We start from the raw sequence: 22,430 nt of genomic DNA on the forward strand, positions 1-22,430 counted from the left end.
AACACAGCAGGCCAAGCAGCATCAGAGGAGCAGGAAGGCTGACGTTTTGGGCCTAGACCCTTCTTCAGAAAATGAAGAAGGGTTTCTGAAGAATGGTCTAGGCCCGAAACGTCAGCCTTCCTGCTCCTCTGATGCTGCTTGGCCTGCCCCGCAAAACAATCACTGTGTTTATGGAAGACCTCCGCTACTTCTAAGAGCCTATTTATAGTTCTATATAAATGCAAATACTTCTTTCATGCTGCATTAACTCCATGGTGACAATATCATTGATTTTTTTTTACCTCTGGCTTGTTACACCTACACAAATCTAAACTATCCATCCAAGATAAATGGATAATCAAAGAGCCTTAAAGGAAAGCAGAGGATAAATACTAAACATCAGCATTTACTACTGTGTTCTCTAGCTCACGTATAACCCTTGCATAGTGGAAATGTCCCTACATCTGAACCAGGAGACCCAGGTTCAACTCCTGCCTGCCCCATCTCTGAAATTTTCTTTGAAAAAAAAAACAGGAGTAGAGAAGATTCTCTGGCTGGTTTGTTAAATTGTAGCTCATGTTGTTTTCCTTCCAAGCTCGGACATTGTGTCCATTTTGATTTTCGTGGTCATCAACATGATCATTATCACCATCTAGAGCGGCAGGATGATAGGCATTCTCACTTAGAGATAGTAAGAACTGCAGATGCTGTGAAGTCAGAGATAACAGTCTGGAGCTGGATGAACACAGCAGGCCAGGCAGCATCAGAGGAGCAGAAAAGCTGATGTTTCGGGTCGGGACCCTTCTTCAGAAATTGGGGGGGGGGGGTAAGGGAGCTCTGAAATAAAAAGAAGGGGGGGCTGGGGGCGGGGGAAGGTAGGTGGGATGGGGATAGTTGAGTGTAGGTAGGGAGTGGTGGGGATTGGTCAGTGGGTTGGGAGGAGTTGACAGGTGGGAGAGAAGACAGACAAGGTTTGTGTCAGGGCAAGGAGGCAGGGATGAGAGGGAGGGCTGGACGCTGCGAGAGGAATTTTCAGTTCTGTTGGTGACTTCTTTCCAAGACACGGAGTAGATGGTGGCTCAATGGTTAGTCTTGCTGCCTCACAGTAGCAGGGACCTGAGCGCGATTCCAGCATGGGGTAATTTGGAGAGAGTTTGCAAATTCTCTGCATGGATTTTCTCCAGTTTCCTCCCATAGTCCAAAGGAGTGCAGTTTAGGTCGAGTGGTCATGCTAAATTGCCCACAGTGTCCAGGGATATGCAGGGTGGGTGGATGAACCAGGATAAGTGTGGGGTTAAGGGGATTGGGTGGGGCACTGCTGGGAGGATCGATGCAGACAGGTTGGGCTGAATGACCTCTTCCTGCATAGAAGGGAGTCGAGAATATGGTTCTGGGGGAGAGAGGGGGGCGGATGGGGGAGGAGAGAGGAGAGAGGAGAGAGAACAAGGAGAGAGGACAGAGAACAGGGAGAGAGGACAGAGGGGAGAGAGGGCGCAAGCCAGGGTCAGACAAAGAGAGAGAGAGAGAGAGGGAGAGAGAGAGTTGGGGGATAGGAGAGAGAGAGAGTTGGGTGGGGGAAGGAAAGAGTGAGGGAGGGAATAAGCAAGGGAGTGAACGAGGAAGAGGGGAGGGGTGAAAGAGAGTCACAGACAGAGAACCAGAGCCCAATAATTGCAGCCTAGAGGCCCCTAGTGGGCCCACTGATTGGATCAAGGGTGGGCACTCTTCTTGGAGTCAAGGCCTGGACCCTCTGCCCCAGCCAGGAGCCACTGTCCTGTGCGCTGTGTGTTGTACACTGTTGGGGGGGGTCCAGACCAGGATCAGAACCTGGACCCATGATGTCATTCCCTGTCCCTACGGTTAGCCATCCATACACCACTGTGCAATCTCACAGAGCACTGAATAAGGCAAAGCCTTGCTCTGTAAATATGGAAGAACTGGTACCCAAAACTAGGGCAAAGATCAATGTTGTCAATGTCCCATCCACTGACTTAGGCTCAATCTTGCACGCGTTTCTTTGAGCTCTTTCCCACAGGTATGAATATCGCTATGAAGGTCAGTATTTATTTCCCTCCAAGGCAAACACCCACCCCACCCTAACTTGGAACAATATTACCGCTCCTTCACAGTCACTGCGTGGAAATTCTGAAACTCCCTCTGTTTTGGCTCACCAGCACCTGGTTAAGGACATTTAATGATGGGCATCAAACGCTAACCCGTTAACAACACCCACATCCTGCAAAATGAATGAATGGAAAAAGTTGTTGTCCATCCCTAGTTGCCTTTGATAATGTGGTAGCAAGCTGCTTTGTTGAACTGCTGCAGACCTGGTGTGTTGGCAGACCCACAGTGCTGTTTAGGGAGCTTTAGGATTTTACCCCAGCAACTGTGAATGATGATATACTTCCAAATCAGGATGGAGTGTGCTTTAAAGAGGAACTTAGATGTCGTGGTGCTCACCTGCCCTTGTCCTTCTGGATAGAAGTGGTTGCTATCAGAAAGAGACTTGGCAGATGCTGCAGTGCACTTTGTACATGGTACAGATTGCTGCCACAATATGGCAGCAATGGGAGAGTGAAAGGTGGATAAACTGGTGGATGGCGTGCTGACCAAGCAGACTACCTTGTCCTGGTTTGTATCGAGCTTCCTCTGGAGAGTGTTCCATCATGCTACTGACTTGTGGATGGGAGATATGCCTTCGCGAGACTGCAGATGAGTTACTCACTGCGGAATTCCCAAACTGTTTGAAATTAAAAGGAAGTGGAGAAAGAGTGAGTTTACCTATTAGAACTTTTACCGATGGCCTCAGCAGCAAATTTATATTCACTTGGCTGAAATGACAGCACAGATGATCGGATCACTGTAGATATGCTTTAAATCATCCTAATTGGTTGCATAATACTATGGCTACTTAACTGGCCAGGCCAGCATTTATTGCCCATCCCTAATTGACCAGAGGACAGTTAAGAGTCAACCACATTGCTGAGGGTCTGGAGTCACAAGTCAGCCAGACCAGGTATGGATGAACAACCGCGTTGAGTGTAACTGTCTGATAAAGAAGTCTTCATAATGGTAGATCATACTGAAAATTGAGCTTTTGATGGGCTTTGTAAATAGAGGCAGAGAGTTCAAAAGATACAATTTCATTAAATCTACGCAAAATACTCTGACCCCACTGTATCCATGGTTCCCAATTCTGGGAACCCAAATGATGTGAAGGAGAGGGTTAAAGTGTGGCTGGGGAAACATTAGGTTATATACATTTGTGCCAAAAATGCTGACCTGCCCCAGTCAGGGACATCACCATTGCAAACCAGATCCTTACTGAATCACTGGCTGAAAGGGATAATTTTCATGCTTTCAACACTTATTTGCATTAACCTCCTCCAAAACACAAAGCAGTTGAGTAATAATTTCTTTTTCATTTAGATACTTGACATTACTGCCCTCATTAATGCATTGTTCTTTACTAACATGGAAATCAGATATGTACATTTTTCATTGTACTTATGAGTTATCCAGTGCTCCTATTACAAGGCTTTAATTAATGATCATTGAATTAGATTGTTCATTTTGGAGGCCTGTTCTACCTTACTCACTCATTCATTGTCAACAACACAGAGTGCCACTATCACTGCAAACAAACATTATTATTGATGGTTCAGCCTTATTTATCGATCCTGTTTCATTACCCACTGGCAATAGCAGTTAATAAAAAGATAACTGAAAACTCCAGCCATATTTTTCACTCAAAATGCTCCAACATTTCAGTCTTGCCCAGGAGCAGAGAAACAAGACCATTTCTGGCAGTTTTTTATAAACAGTATCACTGACAGGAGCCTTTCAGCACATCACTTTCCCCGCCTCGAGCTGCAGATCAGGCTTGGAGATTCAAAAATAGCACTGACAGAAAGGTATTAAAATACACAGATATAATATTTGTTCACTACAGTAGAAGCATTTTAACCAAAACTTAATGACGTGCAGAAGTGGGGCTTTGGAACAAGAACAGAAGTTGGTGAGTAAATAGGTGGAGTCAGAGTCCAGACAAAGAGAGAGAGAAAGAGACAGCATGAGAGATATACATGAAAGGGATAGACAGACAAGGGGGTGACTGATAGCTGGCCAGGACAGAAGAGAAGCTGAATAAATGATAATTAGCATGGAGAGAAGAGGAGAATGGGTTGGCTATGCTGAGAAAATAATCCATGTCAATGACAGAAACAAAAACAGAAATTGCTGGAAAACATCACAGCATCTGTGGACAGAAATCAGAGTTAACATTTTGAGTGGAGGGACCCTTCCTCAGAACTCAATGTCACGACAGGACCAGGGTTTTGGGGGTGTTGGGTGGGTGGGTTGGGAAGCACGTGGGTGTTGAGAATTAACATGGAAGTGTGGAATGAGATGTTGTTCTTCAAGCTTGTGCTAAGGTTCGCTGGAACATTACAGCAGGATTGCAACAGAAATGTTGGTGTGGGAGCATGGTGGTGTGTTGAAGTGGCAGGTGACTGGAAGCTTATGAGGGTCTTTGGCACCATTCACTTTTTGTGGACATGCATGTCAATGTCCCTTTGATCCTCTGAACTTCCTAGGGTCCTATCATACTTTTTTGTACTCCATTGCCTTGTTAGTTCTCCCAAAATCCATCATGTCTCACTTTTCAGGACTAACTCCATTTGCCACTGTTCCAGCCCATCAATATTGTCCTGTATTTAAGGTTTTCCACCTAGTTATTTACCACGCCACCCATTTTCCCATTTGTGGTCATCAATGATAGAATTCATGTTTACAACCACATCTACCTACAAAATGAGTCACAAGCTAGAGGAATCAGAATCCCTTCAGTGTGGAAGCAGACCATTTGGCCCATCGAGTCCACACCGGCTCTCCGAAGAGCATACACCCACACCCACTCCTCTACCCTATCCCATGGCTAATGCACCCAGCCTGCACATTCCTAGACACTACGGGGCAATTTAGGACGGCCAATCCACCTAAGCTGCACATCTTTGGACTGTGGGAGGAAACCTATGCAGACAAGGAGAGAACGTGCAAAACCACACAGTTGCCAGAGGGTGGAATCAAACCCAGGTCGCTAGCGCTGAGAGGCAGAAGTGCTAACCACTGATCAGAAGTACATAGGGAAGAATTGGAGAAAATTCAAAGATTAAAAATAGCCCAGAGTGAGACTCAAACCTACCAGTTATAGGTCAGGAGGCCTTCTGGCCCATCGTGCCTGTTCTGACTCTTTAAAAGAGCAATTCACTTCTCTTTTCCTTTCTTTCTTGTAGCCCTGCACATTCATCCTCTGCAGATGATAAAGGCTGGAAGAAGTCAAGGAGCAGATTTCCTGGATGTACTTTATATTACAGCAAATGTACTAGATAGATGACTGTGTAGTGAGACAAGCCTTTGAAAAGGAATTATTTTAGAAAAAATAATTTATTTGGCAATGATGCATTGCTTGGATAGTTCCTATTTGCATTTCTCTTTTCCACTATGGGAAAATGAATTGTGTCTTTCTCATAATCTTGTCTCACTCTACTTTAGTGATTGAAAATCTATACGTTGAAATGGAGTTGCTATTGTAGTAAACCAGAACATATAGGTCAAGTCCAAGTCTCCTAGGAATAATTACTTCCAAAAATGAAAACCTTGTTACTTATACAATACCTTTCCCAATGTCCATCTATTGTGGTTTTCCTTCAAAAGAAAGTTAATGTACCAATGGCTACCCCTGTAGTGTATTGAAAGTTGCAATGTGCATACACACATGTACCCAGCATAGAAATACTGCTCAGAAAAGATAATGGATCTATGTTTACCAGCTTGAGCATTTCTAACTAAGGATGTTGCCAGGGTTGGAAGGTTTGAGCTATAGGGAGCGGCTGAATAGGCTGGGGCTACTTTCCCTGGAGCATCTGAGGCTACAGGGTTATCGTATAGTAGTTTAATAAACCATGAGGGGCATGGGGTGAATAGGCAAGGTCTTTTTCCCAGGGTAGGGAGTCCAAAACTAGAGGGCATAGGTATAAGGTGAGAGGGGAAAGATTTAAAAAAAGGGGCAACTTTTTCATGCAGACGGTGGTGCATACATGGAATAAGCTGCCACAGGAAATGGTGGAGGAAGGTACAATTACAGCATTTAAAAGGCACCTGGATGGGTATATGGAATAGGAAGGGTTTAGAGGGATATAGGCCGGATGCTGACAAATGGGACTAGATTAATTTAGGATATCTGGTCAGCATGGACGAGTTGGATCAAAAGGTCTGTTTCCATGGTCTGCAGCTCTATGACTCAATGATCATTCTAAAAATCTCTGGCTGAATATAACACTATTTCTGTCCCGAGTTCTTCACACCCCTTTTTGTCAGTGTCCACACCTGACATTATCAGTTGATGCAAAGTACATTTAATGGTGTGGAGCTTTTCAACATCTGGACTTCCTCTTCATCTTGTCCATTATCAACTTCAATTAGGGAATTTAAACCCACATTACTTTTTGCTGCTCACCTGTATTTTTTTGGGGTGGGGGGGAACAGTGTCCAACCCTGTCATCATAAATACAAGATAGCCACTCAAGATCCAAAACAGGATTTAAGGGGGACACCTTCAGCCAGAGTGTGTCTAGAAAGTAAAGCCTGCTACATCTGAGTATTTGGGATGAATAACATCGGACACACTGAAGTGGGGGACATATGAATTAGAAGCAGGAGCAGCTGCTGCTCAGTGATAAGTCTCCTGTAAAGACTAGGCCCAAATCCACACCACACTAATTGGAGAGAGTGGAGCATAAACACCAGTTTGTACAATTAGCCTATTTCTATACTGTAAATTCTAGGTACCTTTACATCCATGTACTTGTTTCTGCAAGAATGATAACAATTCCATAAAAAACCTTTAGTGTGGTTGTCAACTCTTTTTTGGAAGGAATACACAGCTGTTAAAATAATGTATAAAATGTATTTATGCTTTAAGATTGTTTTGATAGTTATGTGCTGTGTCTGTTAAAATGGCAATCTACAGGCTACTGTTGTAACCATCTCTGGCTATCTCTAATTCAAGAAAACATCTTGATCCATTGTGGGAATAAGTGCAGAAAAATTGCACATAAAAAAATCCAACTCCCACAACTAGCAGCTTCTATTCCTATATCAGAATGTCTATGAAAGATATATACGTGCAAAGTAATGGATTAAATAATAGTAAAAATTGAGATGGAAGGAAGGTTGAACATTAACATAAAGAATCGGTTTAAGACAAGGTTTCAAGTTTCCTATTTTCCAACCGGAGGTTTTGAAATAGCAATGGTGCTGCCTTTGTAACTGTGTTAGCAGGAGGAGGATAAAGAGGTCACAAAGTAATTGGTCCATTTCAGAACATTTGTCATTTTGTGGATCATTCTTGCACTTGTCAGTCAAGCAATCAGCAGTTGCTAGAGAGAAGCAGTTAGGTTGAATGGCAATTTGATGGAAAGCATCATTTCATGAATCATCTGAAAGTGAAACTGTTGGAAGCACTAAGCTGCAGTGGGGCCTGCTGGGCACCAATACTGGGGTACCAGTGGACCTTTCCACTCCACTTTGTAAAAACAACAAAGTGCTTGGCAGTAAAAAAAAAAAAAAAAAAAGATCAGGCACTGAACAACATTCATATGGTCAATTTGAAATGAAGGATATTTTCAACACCTCCGCACAAACTCTCATGCTTTGAATACCGGAGAATCTCAACAGGAGTATGACTGTGATTTGTATAGAGTGTGTGCATGAGCAAAGAGGAAGTCAGCATCATTGACAAGTGATGGAAAGAAGCAACTGGTTTCAAAGGGACGAGAAGAGTGCATTTAGAAAAGGTTCCTGATATTTTTAAAATAATTTTTCCAATTTATGTCTAGTTTGGTAAAATAGCTTGTGGTGTTAATAAGGCTATAATCTTCTTTCACTGGCAACTCACCAACTACCTAGAAGAATTTGCCTCACTGCTCAACAGATGTATAGACGATGCAGCATAGAGATGGACCTCATTAGACTCGTCATCCGATTCTGACAAATCCTGCCAATGTCACTGCTGCTCGGGCACGATAAGATGCTGTGCAGTGATACCAGGACTTTATAGGGAACTTATCAGGTTACACTGCATAAACATAGCTGGCACTTAAAAGGTGGAGGATTGAACTAATTGAAGTAGGGAGAGGCCGAATAGGCTGGGGTTATTTTCTCTGGATCTTCGGACGCTAAGGGGTGACCTTACAGAGGTCTGTACAATCATGAGGGGCATGAATAGGGTGAATAGTCAAGGTCTTTTCCCCAGGATAAGGGAGTCCAAAACTAGAGGGCATAGGTTTAAGGTGAGAGGGGAAAGATTTAAAAGGGACCTAAGGGGCAACTTTTTCACCCAGAGGGTGGTGTGTGTATGGAATGAGCTGCCAGAGGAAGTGGTGGAGGCTGGTACAATTACAACATTTAAAAGGCATTTGGATGGGTATATGAATAGGAAAGGTTTAGAGGGATATGGGCCCAATGCTGGAAAATGGGGCTAGATTAATTTGAGGGTATCTAGTTGGCGTGGAGGAGTTGGACTGAGGCGTCTGTTTCTGTGCTATACATCTCTATGACTCTACAAGTGGAACAAATGCCGAGGGTGATGACCACAAAAGGCAGAGGGATTGATAGTGGTAGAGGAAAGCCAGACGTGAAGAATAGGTGTTAATGGTAATGAGAAATAACAGAACATAGGTCAAATCTGCCGAGAGAAAAATTGCACAAACAAGAAACTGGAGAAGGTATTGCAATCATGATGGGGATGATGGGAAGTTGTTTTAACTCAACATTGAGTCCATACCCAAGCAGAAAAGAGGAATTCTTCTCCCTCTTGCATTGCGCTTTCCTGAAACACTGCACCAGATCCAGGAAAGGAACGTGAGTACAGGAGTGAGATGGGGTATCCAATTAACAAGCAGCTGGAAGACTGCAGACAGGGCAGATATGTTCCATAAAGTCATCACCCAGTTTGCAATTGGTCTCGGTAACGTAGAGAAGACTGCATTGTGAGCAACAAATACAGTAGACTAGATTGAAAGTAGTACAAGTTACTCACTGCTTTACCTGGAACATGTGTTTGGTGGCTTGAAAAATGTGAAAGGAGAACCGAAAGGCAAACATTTTACTTTCTGCATTTGCATGACCATTGAAAAATGAAGAAACATTAGGACTGCTTAAGGAGTGAACCAGGGTGATGTGGTTAGAACAGTCCCTGTGGAACGTTGACAAGGGAGAGAAGGGAAAGAGGTGTTTGGCATTGCCATCATTGCAGAAATGGTGGAAAAAAGTGGAGGATGATCCTAGGAATACAGAGGCTGCGAAATGGGGACAAGGGGAAACCTAAAGTTTTTCTGGGAGGGAAGGGGTAAGGTGAGGACAGAAGTGCGAGAAATTGGTCAGATGCCATTGAGGGTCCCATAAACCAGCAAAGGGGGGCTGGCGGGTACATCTCTGATTGAGCAAAACAGAAGCACCCCTACAGGAGGTGGCATTATCAGAACAGACAACGGAGGTGTTAGGAAAAAGGACCTTTCATTCTTAATCAGTTACTGGATAACACAGTCCAATATATCCATTTGCCAAGTCAATGCCTGGAAATGGACTGTGAATGTTGTTCTGCTATGGAAACAAATAATTATGTGCACCTTAGATTCCATGATTTTAATGTTAAAGTGCACCATCATTGCAGACAGTGAAATCAACTTTAGAATTCTGAGGGATGAAATGCAAAAGACTTTCAAGATATAATCTTTTAGATAAGTAGCTAACTTCTTTTAGTGTGAGGGCTAACAGGAAATATTGAACCATTGCTTCGCATTCACACTCTCAACTTAGAGTGCTGAATAACACATGCCTCTGCCAGGTGAGTTTTGGGCAGAAGGTGGCATACAATTTAGGTTCCGTGGGTAATCCCCTGCCAAGAGCTCACCTACAATATACATACAAGCATCAAAACCTGCATCCTGCCGACCATATGCAAGTAAATAAAGGATCAATGTGAGCTTCTTATTAGTTTCCGTGAACCCTATCATTACACTGCCCATGTCATAATACAGCTAGTATTGGGAGGAGGGCTCTTGGGTGCAGTGGGTTCACATTCCACCTGCTCCAGAGGTGCGTTGTAACATGCCTGAAAATGGTTGATGACAAATATATACACATTTGATGTGGATGTTTGGGTGGGAATGAGAGCCAAAACATTTTCATTAAAACACTTAAAACAGTGGGGAGGAAGGAGAGTCTATCATTGTAGGGTACGCCTTGAAAACTGGATATTGGAGAAGATAGCAATCCCCTTTCTTTCCCACCTTCACGTTCTTTAAAACTCACCGCCCCAACTTTCTTGAGTTGCCCCCTTCCACCCCTCAGAAGAGAAAAAACCCTGCTCGAACACCCTCAGAGTGGCCGGGACATGGGAGTCAATGGTCCATCTGCAGAGGAAACGGCTTAGTGGTATTATCACAGGACTGTTAATCCAGCGACGCAGGCAATGTTCTCGGGAGCTGGGTTCAAATCCCGCCGCAGCAGATGGTGGAATTTGAATTCAATTAAAACAAAAATAAAATCTGGAATTTAAATCGATGGTCAGGAAAAATCCATCTGGTTCACTAATGCCTTTTAGGAAAGGAAACTGCCATCTTTACCTGGTCAGACCTACATGTGACACCAGACCCACAGCAATGTGGTTGATTCTTAAATGCCTGATAGGCAATTAGGGATGGGCAATAAATGCTGGCTTGGCCAGTAACGCTCTCATCCCATGATTGAATAAACGAAAAAAAAAAATGGACTCGCCCGAAATCCCGGCAACTCCACTACAAACCTCTGGCATTGCCAAGTCTGCTGGAGCTGCTGGTAGCTCCCACGAGTGGGACTTCCGCCAAACCAGGGACAGAAGTCCCAGGAGGTGTTAGCCCAGATGGTTACAAGTAAAAGGTCTAAACACTGGTCAGCTGGCCACTGATTTTTCTTCTGGAGCCAGCGTCAGCCATTCAACACCCCTGCTCTTAAGTTGCCACACACTGAGGGCATGTTGAAATTACTTAAGTACATATGACATAAAATAAGTACATAAATACTTGCAGATCTACGCATGGAGATGCCCAGAGTACTAATCTGGAGGGTGGATAAATTTCCTAGGGTTGAGAGATAGAGGTCTGTCAACATTGCTTTATGACAAATGCTCCAGTCATAACAATCTTTGGAGAAGTTTTAAGCGTTAATGACTTGACCTGGACAGCATCAGTTTTGATTAGATGTATCAGAGTACCATAATTACCAGGAAATCTGCTGTTGTTAAAGTTCAGAGTTAGGAACAATTTTGTCTCAGTCAAAAGATAGCACACCTAACCTGTTATTAGACCTGTATGGTCTCGTTACCTGGTACGACCTTTAGTGAAATGTCTGTAGGCATACAGCATTATAAAACAAGGTGTGACAACAAACCACAAGGAACTATTAGAAGCACTGGATTAAAAGTCTGATCAGACATAGGTTTTAAGAAGCATCTGAAGGGTAGAGGGGTAAAAGAGTGGCAAGGTTTAGCAAGGGAACTTTAGAACTTGGCACCCAGAACGCTGACAGCACAGCCACTTACTGTGAGGGAATTAAAATTGGAGATGGGAATAGGAGCACAAATGTCTCAGAGGAATAGGCTGAAGGATATCACAGGGATAACTGGAGCAAGGACAGAGAGATTTGAAAACATGGGCTAGAAATTTTAAAAAAAAAAAAAAAAAGATGCTGCTTCACCATGAGCCACTGCAAGCTTTCAGCCTAGGTATCGGATCCCAGAACCACACTTGGAGTAGAAAAGGGTGAGTTAAGATGGCAATTTTCTCCCTTGATAATTTAGAATTTGAGTCTCACGTCTGTCTGGAGCAGTTTGCATTCTTTAAAATCACATCTCATGTAAATTTCAAAGCATCAGACTGTTACCATGAACAGCAGACAGTGAAAGGATTTGGAAACTGTTGAGGGCTTGGAACAGTCAAGTTTAGACATTATGTAGGAGCAAATTACTGCAGATGCTGGAATCTATACCGAAAACAATCTATGCTGGAGCCCACTGTGGGTAAGGCAGTATCCATGGAGAGAAAGCAAGCTAACGTTTTGAACCTGGATGACTCTTCATCAGAGCTGATGTTAGAGTTTACATAGGAGTGGCTCCTTGTTTCAGTGAATGGAAGTACCTCAAAACCTGATTCAACTTTAAGAGGATGGCACAGAAAAAGAGAAGAAACAAATTTAAGAACAAAGGACAGCAAAACGGTAGAAGCAGCAAAACATCCATATTCTGTTTTTGAGGATTTCCCCAACTGTGTTACAATGGAGGAACCAAACAAGATAAATATCTTTAGGAACATTATCCCTGTACATCACTTGGCAAGAATCCAGTGGAATTGGAATAGGATTATTCTTTCTTGAGGGGGAATATAATTGATTCTGCTTTGGAAGCAATTAAGAGTACACAGCTGATTTCTGGGTTGAAGGGCATTGGTTGAGATAAGATTGAGCAGGTTAGGGTTATGTTTATTGCAGTTTAGGAGAACGAGCGGAGGGGAGGTGATGGCCAAGTGATATTAATCGCTAGACTATTAATCTGGAGACCCGGTTAAATGTTCGGAGAATCTAGGTTCAAATCCCACAACGGCAGATAATGGAATAAGTATTCAATAAAACGTCTGGAATTAAAAGTCTCATAATGACCACGAAACTATTGTCAACTGTAAAGAAAGAAAAACCCATCTGGTTCACTAATGCCCTTTAGGGAAGGAAACTGCCATCCTTACCAGGTCTCGTCTATATGTGGCTCCAAACTCCATAAGCAATATGATTGACTCAATAGACCTCTGGGCAGTTAGGGATGGGCAATAAATGCTGGCCTCGCCAGTGATGCCCACATCATGTGAATGAATAAAAGGAAACCTTACTGAAACAAAGGTTTCTCACCAGACTTGGCAGGGTAGATACTCAGTCTTCTTGAGGTGCCTAGAACTAGGAGACACAATCTAGTTCAAAAAAAGTCTACCCCTCTCCCCACACCCCCAACCCCCTCAGGACTGAGGCATTTTGGAGTTCTCATTCCAATTCAGCAGTGGAAGATCATTGATGCATCATGGCTTGGTATGGCAATTGCTCTGCCCAGGATCATAAGAAGCTACAGACCAGCCCAGACCATCACGCAAGCCAACCATCCATCCATTGGTTCCATTTATGCTTCTCAATGCTGCAGAAAGGCAGCCAACATCAAAGACCCCTCTCACCCAGTTAGATTCTCTTCCAACTCTTTAGTCAGGCAGAAGATACCAAAGCTTAAACACACAGACCAACAGGTTCAAGAATAGCTTCTTCCCCACTGTTATTACGCGTCTGAACGGACTTCTCAAATTTCAAAATGGAATGTTGATCTTGCTTTTTATGTACCTTCTTTGCAGCTGTAACTTTGTATTCCTCGCTCTGTTCAATTACTCTATGATCTTTGTATGTTACGATCTGCCTATACTGCATGCAAAACACAAAACTTTTCACTGTACTTAGGTACGTGACAATCATGAATCAAATCAAAGGATTGGCTGTTACCTATATTGAACTGAGAGTTAGATATTTGATTAATTAAGGGAAGTGAAGGGTGATGGGGGTCTAGGCAGAAAGTGGAGATAAGGCCATGATCAAATCAGCTGTGATCTGAGAGAAAGCTAGTGTAGGCTCAAAAAGGACTGAATGGCCTATCCCTAAACGTTACGACTTTATTGGTTCCATATCACTGAAGTAGGTAGTTTTAAAAATTCAAACCATCATAGGTTGCAAAGGCCAGGCACATAATAAAAAATTACTTGTATTGAGTGGTTTAAAGCCGGTTGATGAGAAGATGCTGCACACTGTATCATATCTTTCGGACATGTCTAAACTGAAAACCCAGGGGATCCACAATGAAGTTATAAATTGGATTATTAATTGCCTAGATAAATGGAAAGCAATGCTGCTGTCAATGGTAATTGATCTAACTGGGCTATAGTGACCATCTGAACCCGGAGGGACTACACATCTTATCCTCATTTTTCAGAATATTTTAGAACAAACTGAGTGAAAATATAGAAAAATGTCAGCATTAGTCAAATTAAATCAAATTGAAAAGTTGAATGTTGAGAATAGGGATTTCATTAAAACAGATCTACAGGAATCTAATAACTGTATAAAACTGAAATTCTTGTCGACACCTACACAATAATTAAGGAAAAATCCACAAGTAAAATTACATCATTTGTCTATCGAATAAAGTACCATCTTGCTGGCCAAAGCAAATATTATATTATAAATACAATTTCAGTCACTTATGTAGATATATAGTAACATTTATGCTGTAACTTCAATTACCTCAGGAAACACCCAGCACTTTTTAGCCAATGATGGAATTTTAAGTACAGTCACTATAGCGTAAGTCTATATATTTCAATAGTTATGCCTGCTTCCAATGAAATCACTCAAAATTATATTCCACCAATAACATGCCTACTTATAAGATGTGGCTTTTGAGGTGTTGTTTTAAATGTAAAGTAATTTGGGTAGATCACACTAAAAATACTTTCCGGTAGTTGCAATATTTGCACCAAGAGGAGCCTGGTTAAGATGGTTACACTTGTTTTGCAGCCAATCCAAAGTTTGAAAAACAGTTCCGATTGTAGGACGGAGCCAAGCGCTTCAGTATGAAGGCGTTGTTTTAACAACAGCTTTGGTTATTAGAGCAACGCGAGTTTCAAATGCTGCTCATATTTGACAGGGCAACGTGATTTGATTTCATTTGGTCCTGGTCAAAAGATTACCAACAGCAGATCTCAGCAGACTCTAGTTCTGGTCGTATCGTTATAGAAAGGATATTATTAAGCTGGAGAGGATTCAGAAAAGATTTCAAAATATTGACAGGAATAGAAGATTTGAGTTATAAGGAGAGGCTTTTTTCACTGGAGTGTAGGAAGTTGATGGGTGACCTTAGAGGTTTATAAAATCATGAGGGGTACAGATAAGGTGAATGGCAGGTATTTTTTTCTTTATGGACGGGGATTTCAAGACTAGGGAGGATATTTTTAAGGTGACAGGAGAGAGATTTAAAGACATGAGGGGCATTTTTTTTTTTTTTTTTTTTTTAAAAACAGTTTACTGGTGTGGAATGAATTTCCAGAGGAAGTGGTGGATGTGGGTACAGGTGGAATGTTTAAAAGACATTTGGATAAGTGCATGAATAAAAAAGGCTTGGAGGGATGTGGGCCAAGTGCAGGCAGGTGGGACTAATTTCGTTTGGGATTATGGTCAGCAGGGACGAGTTGGACCAAAAGGGTCTGTTTCTATACTGTATATCTCTATGAAGAGGTAGCCGTGTAGTAAATTAAACAAGGACTCTCATTAAGTTACCCTTAAAAAATCTCAAGACTATCTTCTCTAAAGGTTATTAGCATAGAATATTTAATTTTTATATTAAAATGAGGGCTACATTTTGCACCGATTTGAATTTGCTGTATTGCCTTTGCTAATAAGCTTATTGCTAAAAAAGGGGATTTTACGTGAAACAGTTATGAAGGAGAACTGAAATCAAGACCGTGTGACTGTTCTAAGAGGCATGAAATCAAATGCATCATTTCAGAACTCCAATATTTACTGTGCAAGTTGCAACCACATTCAGCATCCATTTGTAAACATGCACTAAATATTTCCACTCACAAGCAGAGTTTCCTCACAAAGGCTAATTGGTTGTGATGGGCAAGTTCTTTGATCTTCTTTGAAAACAGATGCAATTCAAGATTTCACCATAAAGGCATCGCACTCTCTCTCTCTCTCTCCCACATCTTTAACTTTGAAAGATATCAGCAATGGATTTAGAGTACTCGCTACATTTTGAACACTGTCACCCAAACATACTCTTTAGGGTTGGCGGACCAATCTTTCTGCTCATAATTAGAATCACTCCTGAAGGAACGTCAACTTTCACAGCTTAAAAATTGGGGCCTTTTTCTCTCCCAAAGTTTGTTCCATTATTTTGCATTCCAAAATGATATCCCAACCTAAGAATACCCAGTAATGGCACAATTCTTCATTAGGTGAGCTACAGCAATAGGTACCATTTTGTTTTTAAAATGAAGACAGAAATGTGTGTTTGCATTGATGAGATGGGAGTAGGGATTGGCAAAACAACTTCAGAGACAGTTCAAGATAACACCGGTTTTTTCATTTATTTGTCCAGAATGACACTGACACATTGACGTACTGAAATGACAATGATATAATTTCTCAATAGGAAAAGAGAGACACAATTTTGAAGAATTACTGTACTGTACAAAGTGATAAAATAATGCAGACAACACTTTCTATATAGCATATGTATCAGCAGAGTAGCTATTAAACACACACAGTAACAATTCTTCAGCTGTTTTTGTAGAAATGCCCTTTTAAGTTGCAGAGAGTTAACAATTGCACTGCGCAGTTAGAATGACAGTAATTTAGGAGTTAAACAACGAACCTCCAACTGACCGAACATCAGCACCAAATTAATAGGGGGAAACACGTATCCATGTTTTGCATCAGATTATGACTCAAATACAATAATACAGGTTCACTCAGCAATAGTACATCAATCTGGCTCAAACCATAATTCATAATTAAAAATTAATACTGAATTAATCCCAATGCCTTGACTGTATCACCAAATTAAGTTCCAGAAGTCACCAACAGATACAAATTTCTATATGACCGCAGTACACAGCAAATTCTTAATAAAGCACAATTAATATCTTGCTACTTTTAAAATATATTTACAAATATTCAAGTGTTTTTGGATGGTGAAATTTGTATAGATGAATGGTCAACATTATTCACTCGAAATCTAAATATGGCAGCTCCAAGTTTTTCATATTAATATAAAATTTATATTTCATATAAATTTTTCATATTGTGTCATGATTTCTTAAGTTTACTTACTTTATCTTAACCCTCTGCCTGGGGTTAACCCAGATTTAGATTTGAATTGCTCAAATTGAGTTTTCTATAATATGGAAGATTTGACAAGTAGTTACAAGCATGGCTATACTTGCAGGTAACCAGTAGGGGGAGGAGGAGGAAAATAGGAACCTCGATCCTGGCTATCAGAATCAATTGGAATTGATAGCCTATCAAAAAAGCCTTTAAATGACAAGTTTAGACTGTTTAGTAATGCAATGCTTATTTTAGAAAGAACTGAATGCCACTGGATTTGAAAGCAAAGGCAAAAGTCAGTTTAAAAAAAAAAGCTCAATAAAATGAAAAAAGTGATTCTAGCAAGGCAAGCTAAATGATCAATTTAATCTGGTTTCCTAAAAGCAGGAAAAACAAAACTTCTAAGTAGCTTCACTAACCTCAATATCATTGTATAACATATACAATGTTGGAACTGCTGAGAGGGAAAAAATGCTATGCTTGGATGAAACAAATTTATTTTAATTCTTCAAAAACAAAAATCTATTGCTGAGTTCCTGAAGGTTCATTTCTGGGCAGCACTTTAAGCTGGAAGTATACACCAAAGAACTGTAAATAAGTTACTTGCAAATAAACAAAATCAGGCAGCTAGGCAAATTAAACAAAAAAAGTGATTCAATTTCCTTAAAAAAATTCTTTTGAAGTACAAAAAATCCAATTAATCCTATATACCTATAATACAACAGAAATAAAAGTTCTTTATCAAACTGCCAGGAACTTCAGATTTTGGATTAATCACCTTGTTTTAATGCATAGGACCGGATCAATAAAGTGTCATCACAAGCTTATTGTATTGCCATGGCTGTGTTAGGAAAGAAAATTGGCATCACAGTAACTGTGAAACAGGGTTTATTTCAACATATTTTCTTATCATGCATAAAAAAGTAAGCAAGTATCAACATGGGGCAAACTGGTTGGCTGAACATTCAGAGACCGGGCTAGCAACCACCTATAATGTTTAAATTGGAAAATTCCAGCTCCATTAATTAATTAATTCAGTTTTGGGGCAAGAATATATATTTAGCTGACACACTGATTTTCAGATGCCGACTGGCAATAAAAATGATGCCTCTCATCTGCAGTTTAATTGTGAGAAATTTGACCCCATTGTGCCTACAATCAGACAGCTAGCTTAGGGCTGAATAGAAATATTCTTGGGTCTGGGCATCCTTCCACTGCATGAAAAATAGCCACCATCAGCAATCTACATCAAAGCCTCTTTCACCTCGAACTAATTGTTTTAAATACTAAAACAAAAAAGCACAAATTAATGTTCGCTTTATGATCAATTTGCCTCAAGGCAGGTACAAAGATTTGATGAGAAAACACAAAAATAACAGTTTTGCTTACAGTCTATTGAGCTAGCCAATAACTCCTGCACACTTGCAAGATAGAGGTGCCAGAATGCAACTGCCAATTGGTCCTAGTGTTAGATAAACCAACAAACTATTTTATACAAGCAAACACCTTGTATGTAGGTTATGTATGGACTTTTTAAGAGTCTGCACCAATGTAATTCCCCTATATTAAAAAGGGACAACAATAGGAGGAAAAGTGCATTAATTTTTGATTAGTACGTAGCACAATGTTGTGTGCCTGGGACAGAATGAAGTACCTGAAATAATTCTGAGGTACATTAAGAGGGCAGTCAACTATTTTAAAGCAAGGATTCTAGTATGGAATCAAGCAGCAGTTAGAATAGTGTTCCCAAACGATGACCAGTCACCCTGAAGTCTCTTCATAATAAAGAATTGCTTTTAAAGTCACTTCAACTATTTACAGCAAATCATTAAGAAAAGGAAACTACTCAAAGATATTTTATTGTGAAACATAAAGGGCATAATTTATAGAACTAACATGCAAGGATTTCTGCTTTGTGAGCAAGAAGTGTTCAGCATTCGCTTAACTGCTATTGTGCAATAGAGAGAACATATTTCACTTAAATATAGTTTCAAAGTGCTACAACTGCTTGGGCCAAATGGCATAACATTTCCTCAAAAGTGCAATTCGACTTCTTAATCTGGATAGAACATTTTCTAAGCGCTAGTATCTGAAAAATATAATCTGATCATCATTTTAACAACAAGAATGCCAAATGCCATCATGTCTTTAAAAACACTGGCTTTAGAATAAAATGATCTAAATCCAAAATTTGGGGATTATGATAAAACAGCTAGAAAATGTTAATTTTGTAAATGCACTTTTTAAAAAGGAAATGCATATTAACAAGTTATGCACTGCTTGTACCATGTGGAGCACTTTTTCTACAGCAATCACCAGTGAGAGACACGCAGGTCAAAACAACCACTATGTGTAAACCGAAGGCAAACCAGCTAGAACAGACGCAGCTAATGACGATTTATACTAAGTCCATACTAATACCACAAGTTTCAATGTACAGATTAAATAGTCTTATGTACACTTCTTATGCTCAATCTTAGTTCACACAATTTTAATTTCTTCTAATTTGTCATTATATTTATTATATAAAATTAATTCATTTTATGCCTCTCCCCAAACATGAATGTTATAGATTGAACATCGCAGCAGCTTTGCAAGCAAGAATGGATTATTTTTAAAGTAAAATAAAACCTATTCTGAGCAAATTGTCCCCATTTTTCCCCTACTGTGCTGTACAAATACAATCTCAATCTCATCAACTTTAAAGATTTGACCAGAGACCCTACAATTTGGAAAAGTTTCAGGAGGAGATAAGCAGCAAGAGAAGATTCTTTTTGTCTGATTTGGCTTGGTAGGACAACATTAACTGGCCACATCTCTGCATTTGATTCTATTGGCAAGTGCCACAGGTGTTCTCTTGCACTGTGGTTCATTTCGTGACCCTTAACCAATCCATCCATCCATGCTCATGATTCAAGTTTTGTAATGGGTCAACAAAATTCAAAGCAGATCTTAAGTTAAATCATGGATAATAAAATATATTTCCACATACCAAGACAGAGATTTTGAAAATAAGTCACAAACTGAATCTTTTGTCATCAGGAATGTATATAATACAGCAATGTGGATGCAAATAAAGTTACTGCTTATTGCTTGCAGTTATATATTCAAGTCCCAAACCTAGCAGTCCTGTTTTTAAGTGCATTAGTTTCGTGATCATGTGTTACTTCACAGTATCAATTTTCAGGGGCACTCTTTTAGCCCTATCTGACGACATTATGCGAGAGGAAGCGAAGTACCTGGGAAGCGGCCACTAATAGTGTTAGGGATATAAAGCAATATTATTGACACACTTCCTGACATTTCAGTAGTATTGTGTGTTGCTATACCTGATTTTCCTTTCAGAATCAAAGGCTAATACACTTTCGAAAACATACAATTTCAATTCTTTAAAGTGAAATAAACCGAGAACAAATTCAGAACAGTTTAAAAATTAAATGACAAGAATCAAATTACAGCTACCAACTTAATATAAATTATACTTGTGCATTATGACAAGATCTTTACAATTATTAGTATTCCAGCCTTCAAAGTCCACGAGAGACAAAGCATGACTGCACTGCAAAGATATGGTTCACTTAAACTCAAACCAAATACCAGCGAAGTTTAACCAGGTTAGGGTTTAGCAAAAAGTACATGCAATATTTGCATTTGAACATTGCAAGGGCACAGACTGAGAATCAACCAGTCTTTTTCAGCATACAAGTCATTTCAATACTCGAAGATTGTTAAATAAACAGATCTACCCCTTAATTAAAAACATTGCAAAATAAACCTCACTTTAGCAAGTGTGCACAGTCAGTAAGCAAAATGGAAAATAAGCAAATTAAACACGTTTTCCTACACGTTATCCAGTCTTCAGTAAGTACTGCAGGAGTACTGAAGCTTCCAAATAGGATGATTACAAATTATGTTGTCTGTTCCACACAAAGTGAACTTAAAACATTCTGTATTAGCTTTAATTTACAACAATCAGTACCAGAAATTTCTTTTGAAAATTCAGTGTGTGCTTATTGAAGGGTCCAATTAGGTACAAGGGTAAGAAGCAAGTCTTTTCAAAAGTGAGAGAAGTAATCCATGGTGAACTCAAAGACCCTCATGTATTTACTAGACCATGATCCCTTACAGGTACAGATTTGATCACTGTACAGCTACAAGTCATGATTAATCTGGGGTCTTTTGTTATTTAGTGCCATTATATTATCTCTATAAACTGGATTAGACAATAAGCGTTTCACAGAACAGCTCTGCGGGTACACTCAACGTTGCTCTAAGATACATCAAAACTAACAATACTGGGTGGGAGTGCAATGTAATACAAGGGCAAGGAGTTCTGCACCCATCCAGAAAATACCTGATTATTCCTAGCAATATGGTCAGCAGTGTTATTAAACTACCAGATATTATCCTGTGCATGTATGTGCGTGCACAGATGGTTTTTTTTAAAAAAACCTTTTTGCTTAAGTTGGAAGTGACCTATTTCATCACAAATACTTTCAATACCAATAAGATCACATCTTTTAAAAGGTATTTGCACATTGTTCTACAGCCACCACAGTTTCGTTTTTTTTTTTAAAAAAAAGAGTACACCACAAATAGCCATTTTTGGAGAATAGGGAGCTCTCTGAATCATACATACGGGGGAAGAGGGGAAGGAAAGAAAAAATTTTTGCATGTCCCAACCGAACCCAGGAGAGGCTCTGTAAACTGGTGAGGGTGCATTAACGCAGCAGGCTTACATCTGATTGTTGTACGCGTAGTTGGGAGTGTCCGAATATTCATTGTACTGTGGGCTTTGCATGGTCCCTTGCACTGCACCCACAGCAGCTTGCTGGGCTGCCTGCTGTACATGTGGGTTCTTCCACGCACCCGTGGTCCATTCCTCTTGTGCCTTGCTCATGCTGCCACCACTGCCACGGTAATAGTTATGAACCTGCGGTTGGTGATAAAATGATGGAATTCAGTCTTCAAAAAGACAACAAGCACTTCAGGAGGTTGGGGGGGGGGGGGGGAGGAAAAAAAAAGTGCCAAATTTAACAGAAACCAAAGCACACAAAACACAGAGGCCATGCAAATGAACAGGTTGGTGTTTGTACTCCACTAAAGCTTCCTCCTTCAAAACTTCATCTCACTCCAACCTTCTCAAAACAAAAAAAGAACTGCAGATGCTGGGAATCAGAAAGAAAAATACAAAGCTCTCTCTGCAGATTCTGCATAGACCCAACGAGTTTCTCCAGCGCATTCTGGTTTTGTTCCCGTTATTTTCTATTCCTTTCTCCCTCATGTTTTACCTAACTTCTCCTTGAATGCATCCATGCTCTTTGCCTCAAAACGTTAATTAATAGCGAGATCCCTACTATAGCCACTCTCCAAGGGAAAGGATTCCTCTGAATTCCTCATTGGTTTCATTCATGAGGATTACCTCTTTGGTGACCCCCTTTTAG

The 22,430-nt window shown here is 40.5% G+C and overlaps 1 protein-coding gene across 7 annotated transcripts in view; it reads right to left on the bottom strand.

Moving 5' to 3' along the window:
- Positions 1–16,221: 16,221 nt before the first annotated feature.
- Positions 16,222–22,430, bottom strand: part of LOC109933045 (secretory carrier-associated membrane protein 5-like) — a 60,354-nt gene continuing 54,145 nt past the window's right edge. For all 7 annotated transcript variants that reach the window (XM_048617126.1, XM_048617129.1, XM_048617127.1 and 4 more), the window contains one exon: positions 16,222–21,919. In XM_048617126.1, the coding sequence (XP_048473083.1) occupies positions 21,722–21,919 (198 nt within the window). In that variant the 3' untranslated portion in view covers positions 16,222–21,721. The remainder of the gene's footprint in view (positions 21,920–22,430) is intronic.

This window comes from Rhincodon typus, chromosome 36, assembly GCF_021869965.1.
Source record: "Rhincodon typus isolate 14 chromosome 36, sRhiTyp1.1, whole genome shotgun sequence".
In the NCBI taxonomy this organism is placed as follows: domain Eukaryota; kingdom Metazoa; phylum Chordata; class Chondrichthyes; order Orectolobiformes; family Rhincodontidae; genus Rhincodon; species Rhincodon typus.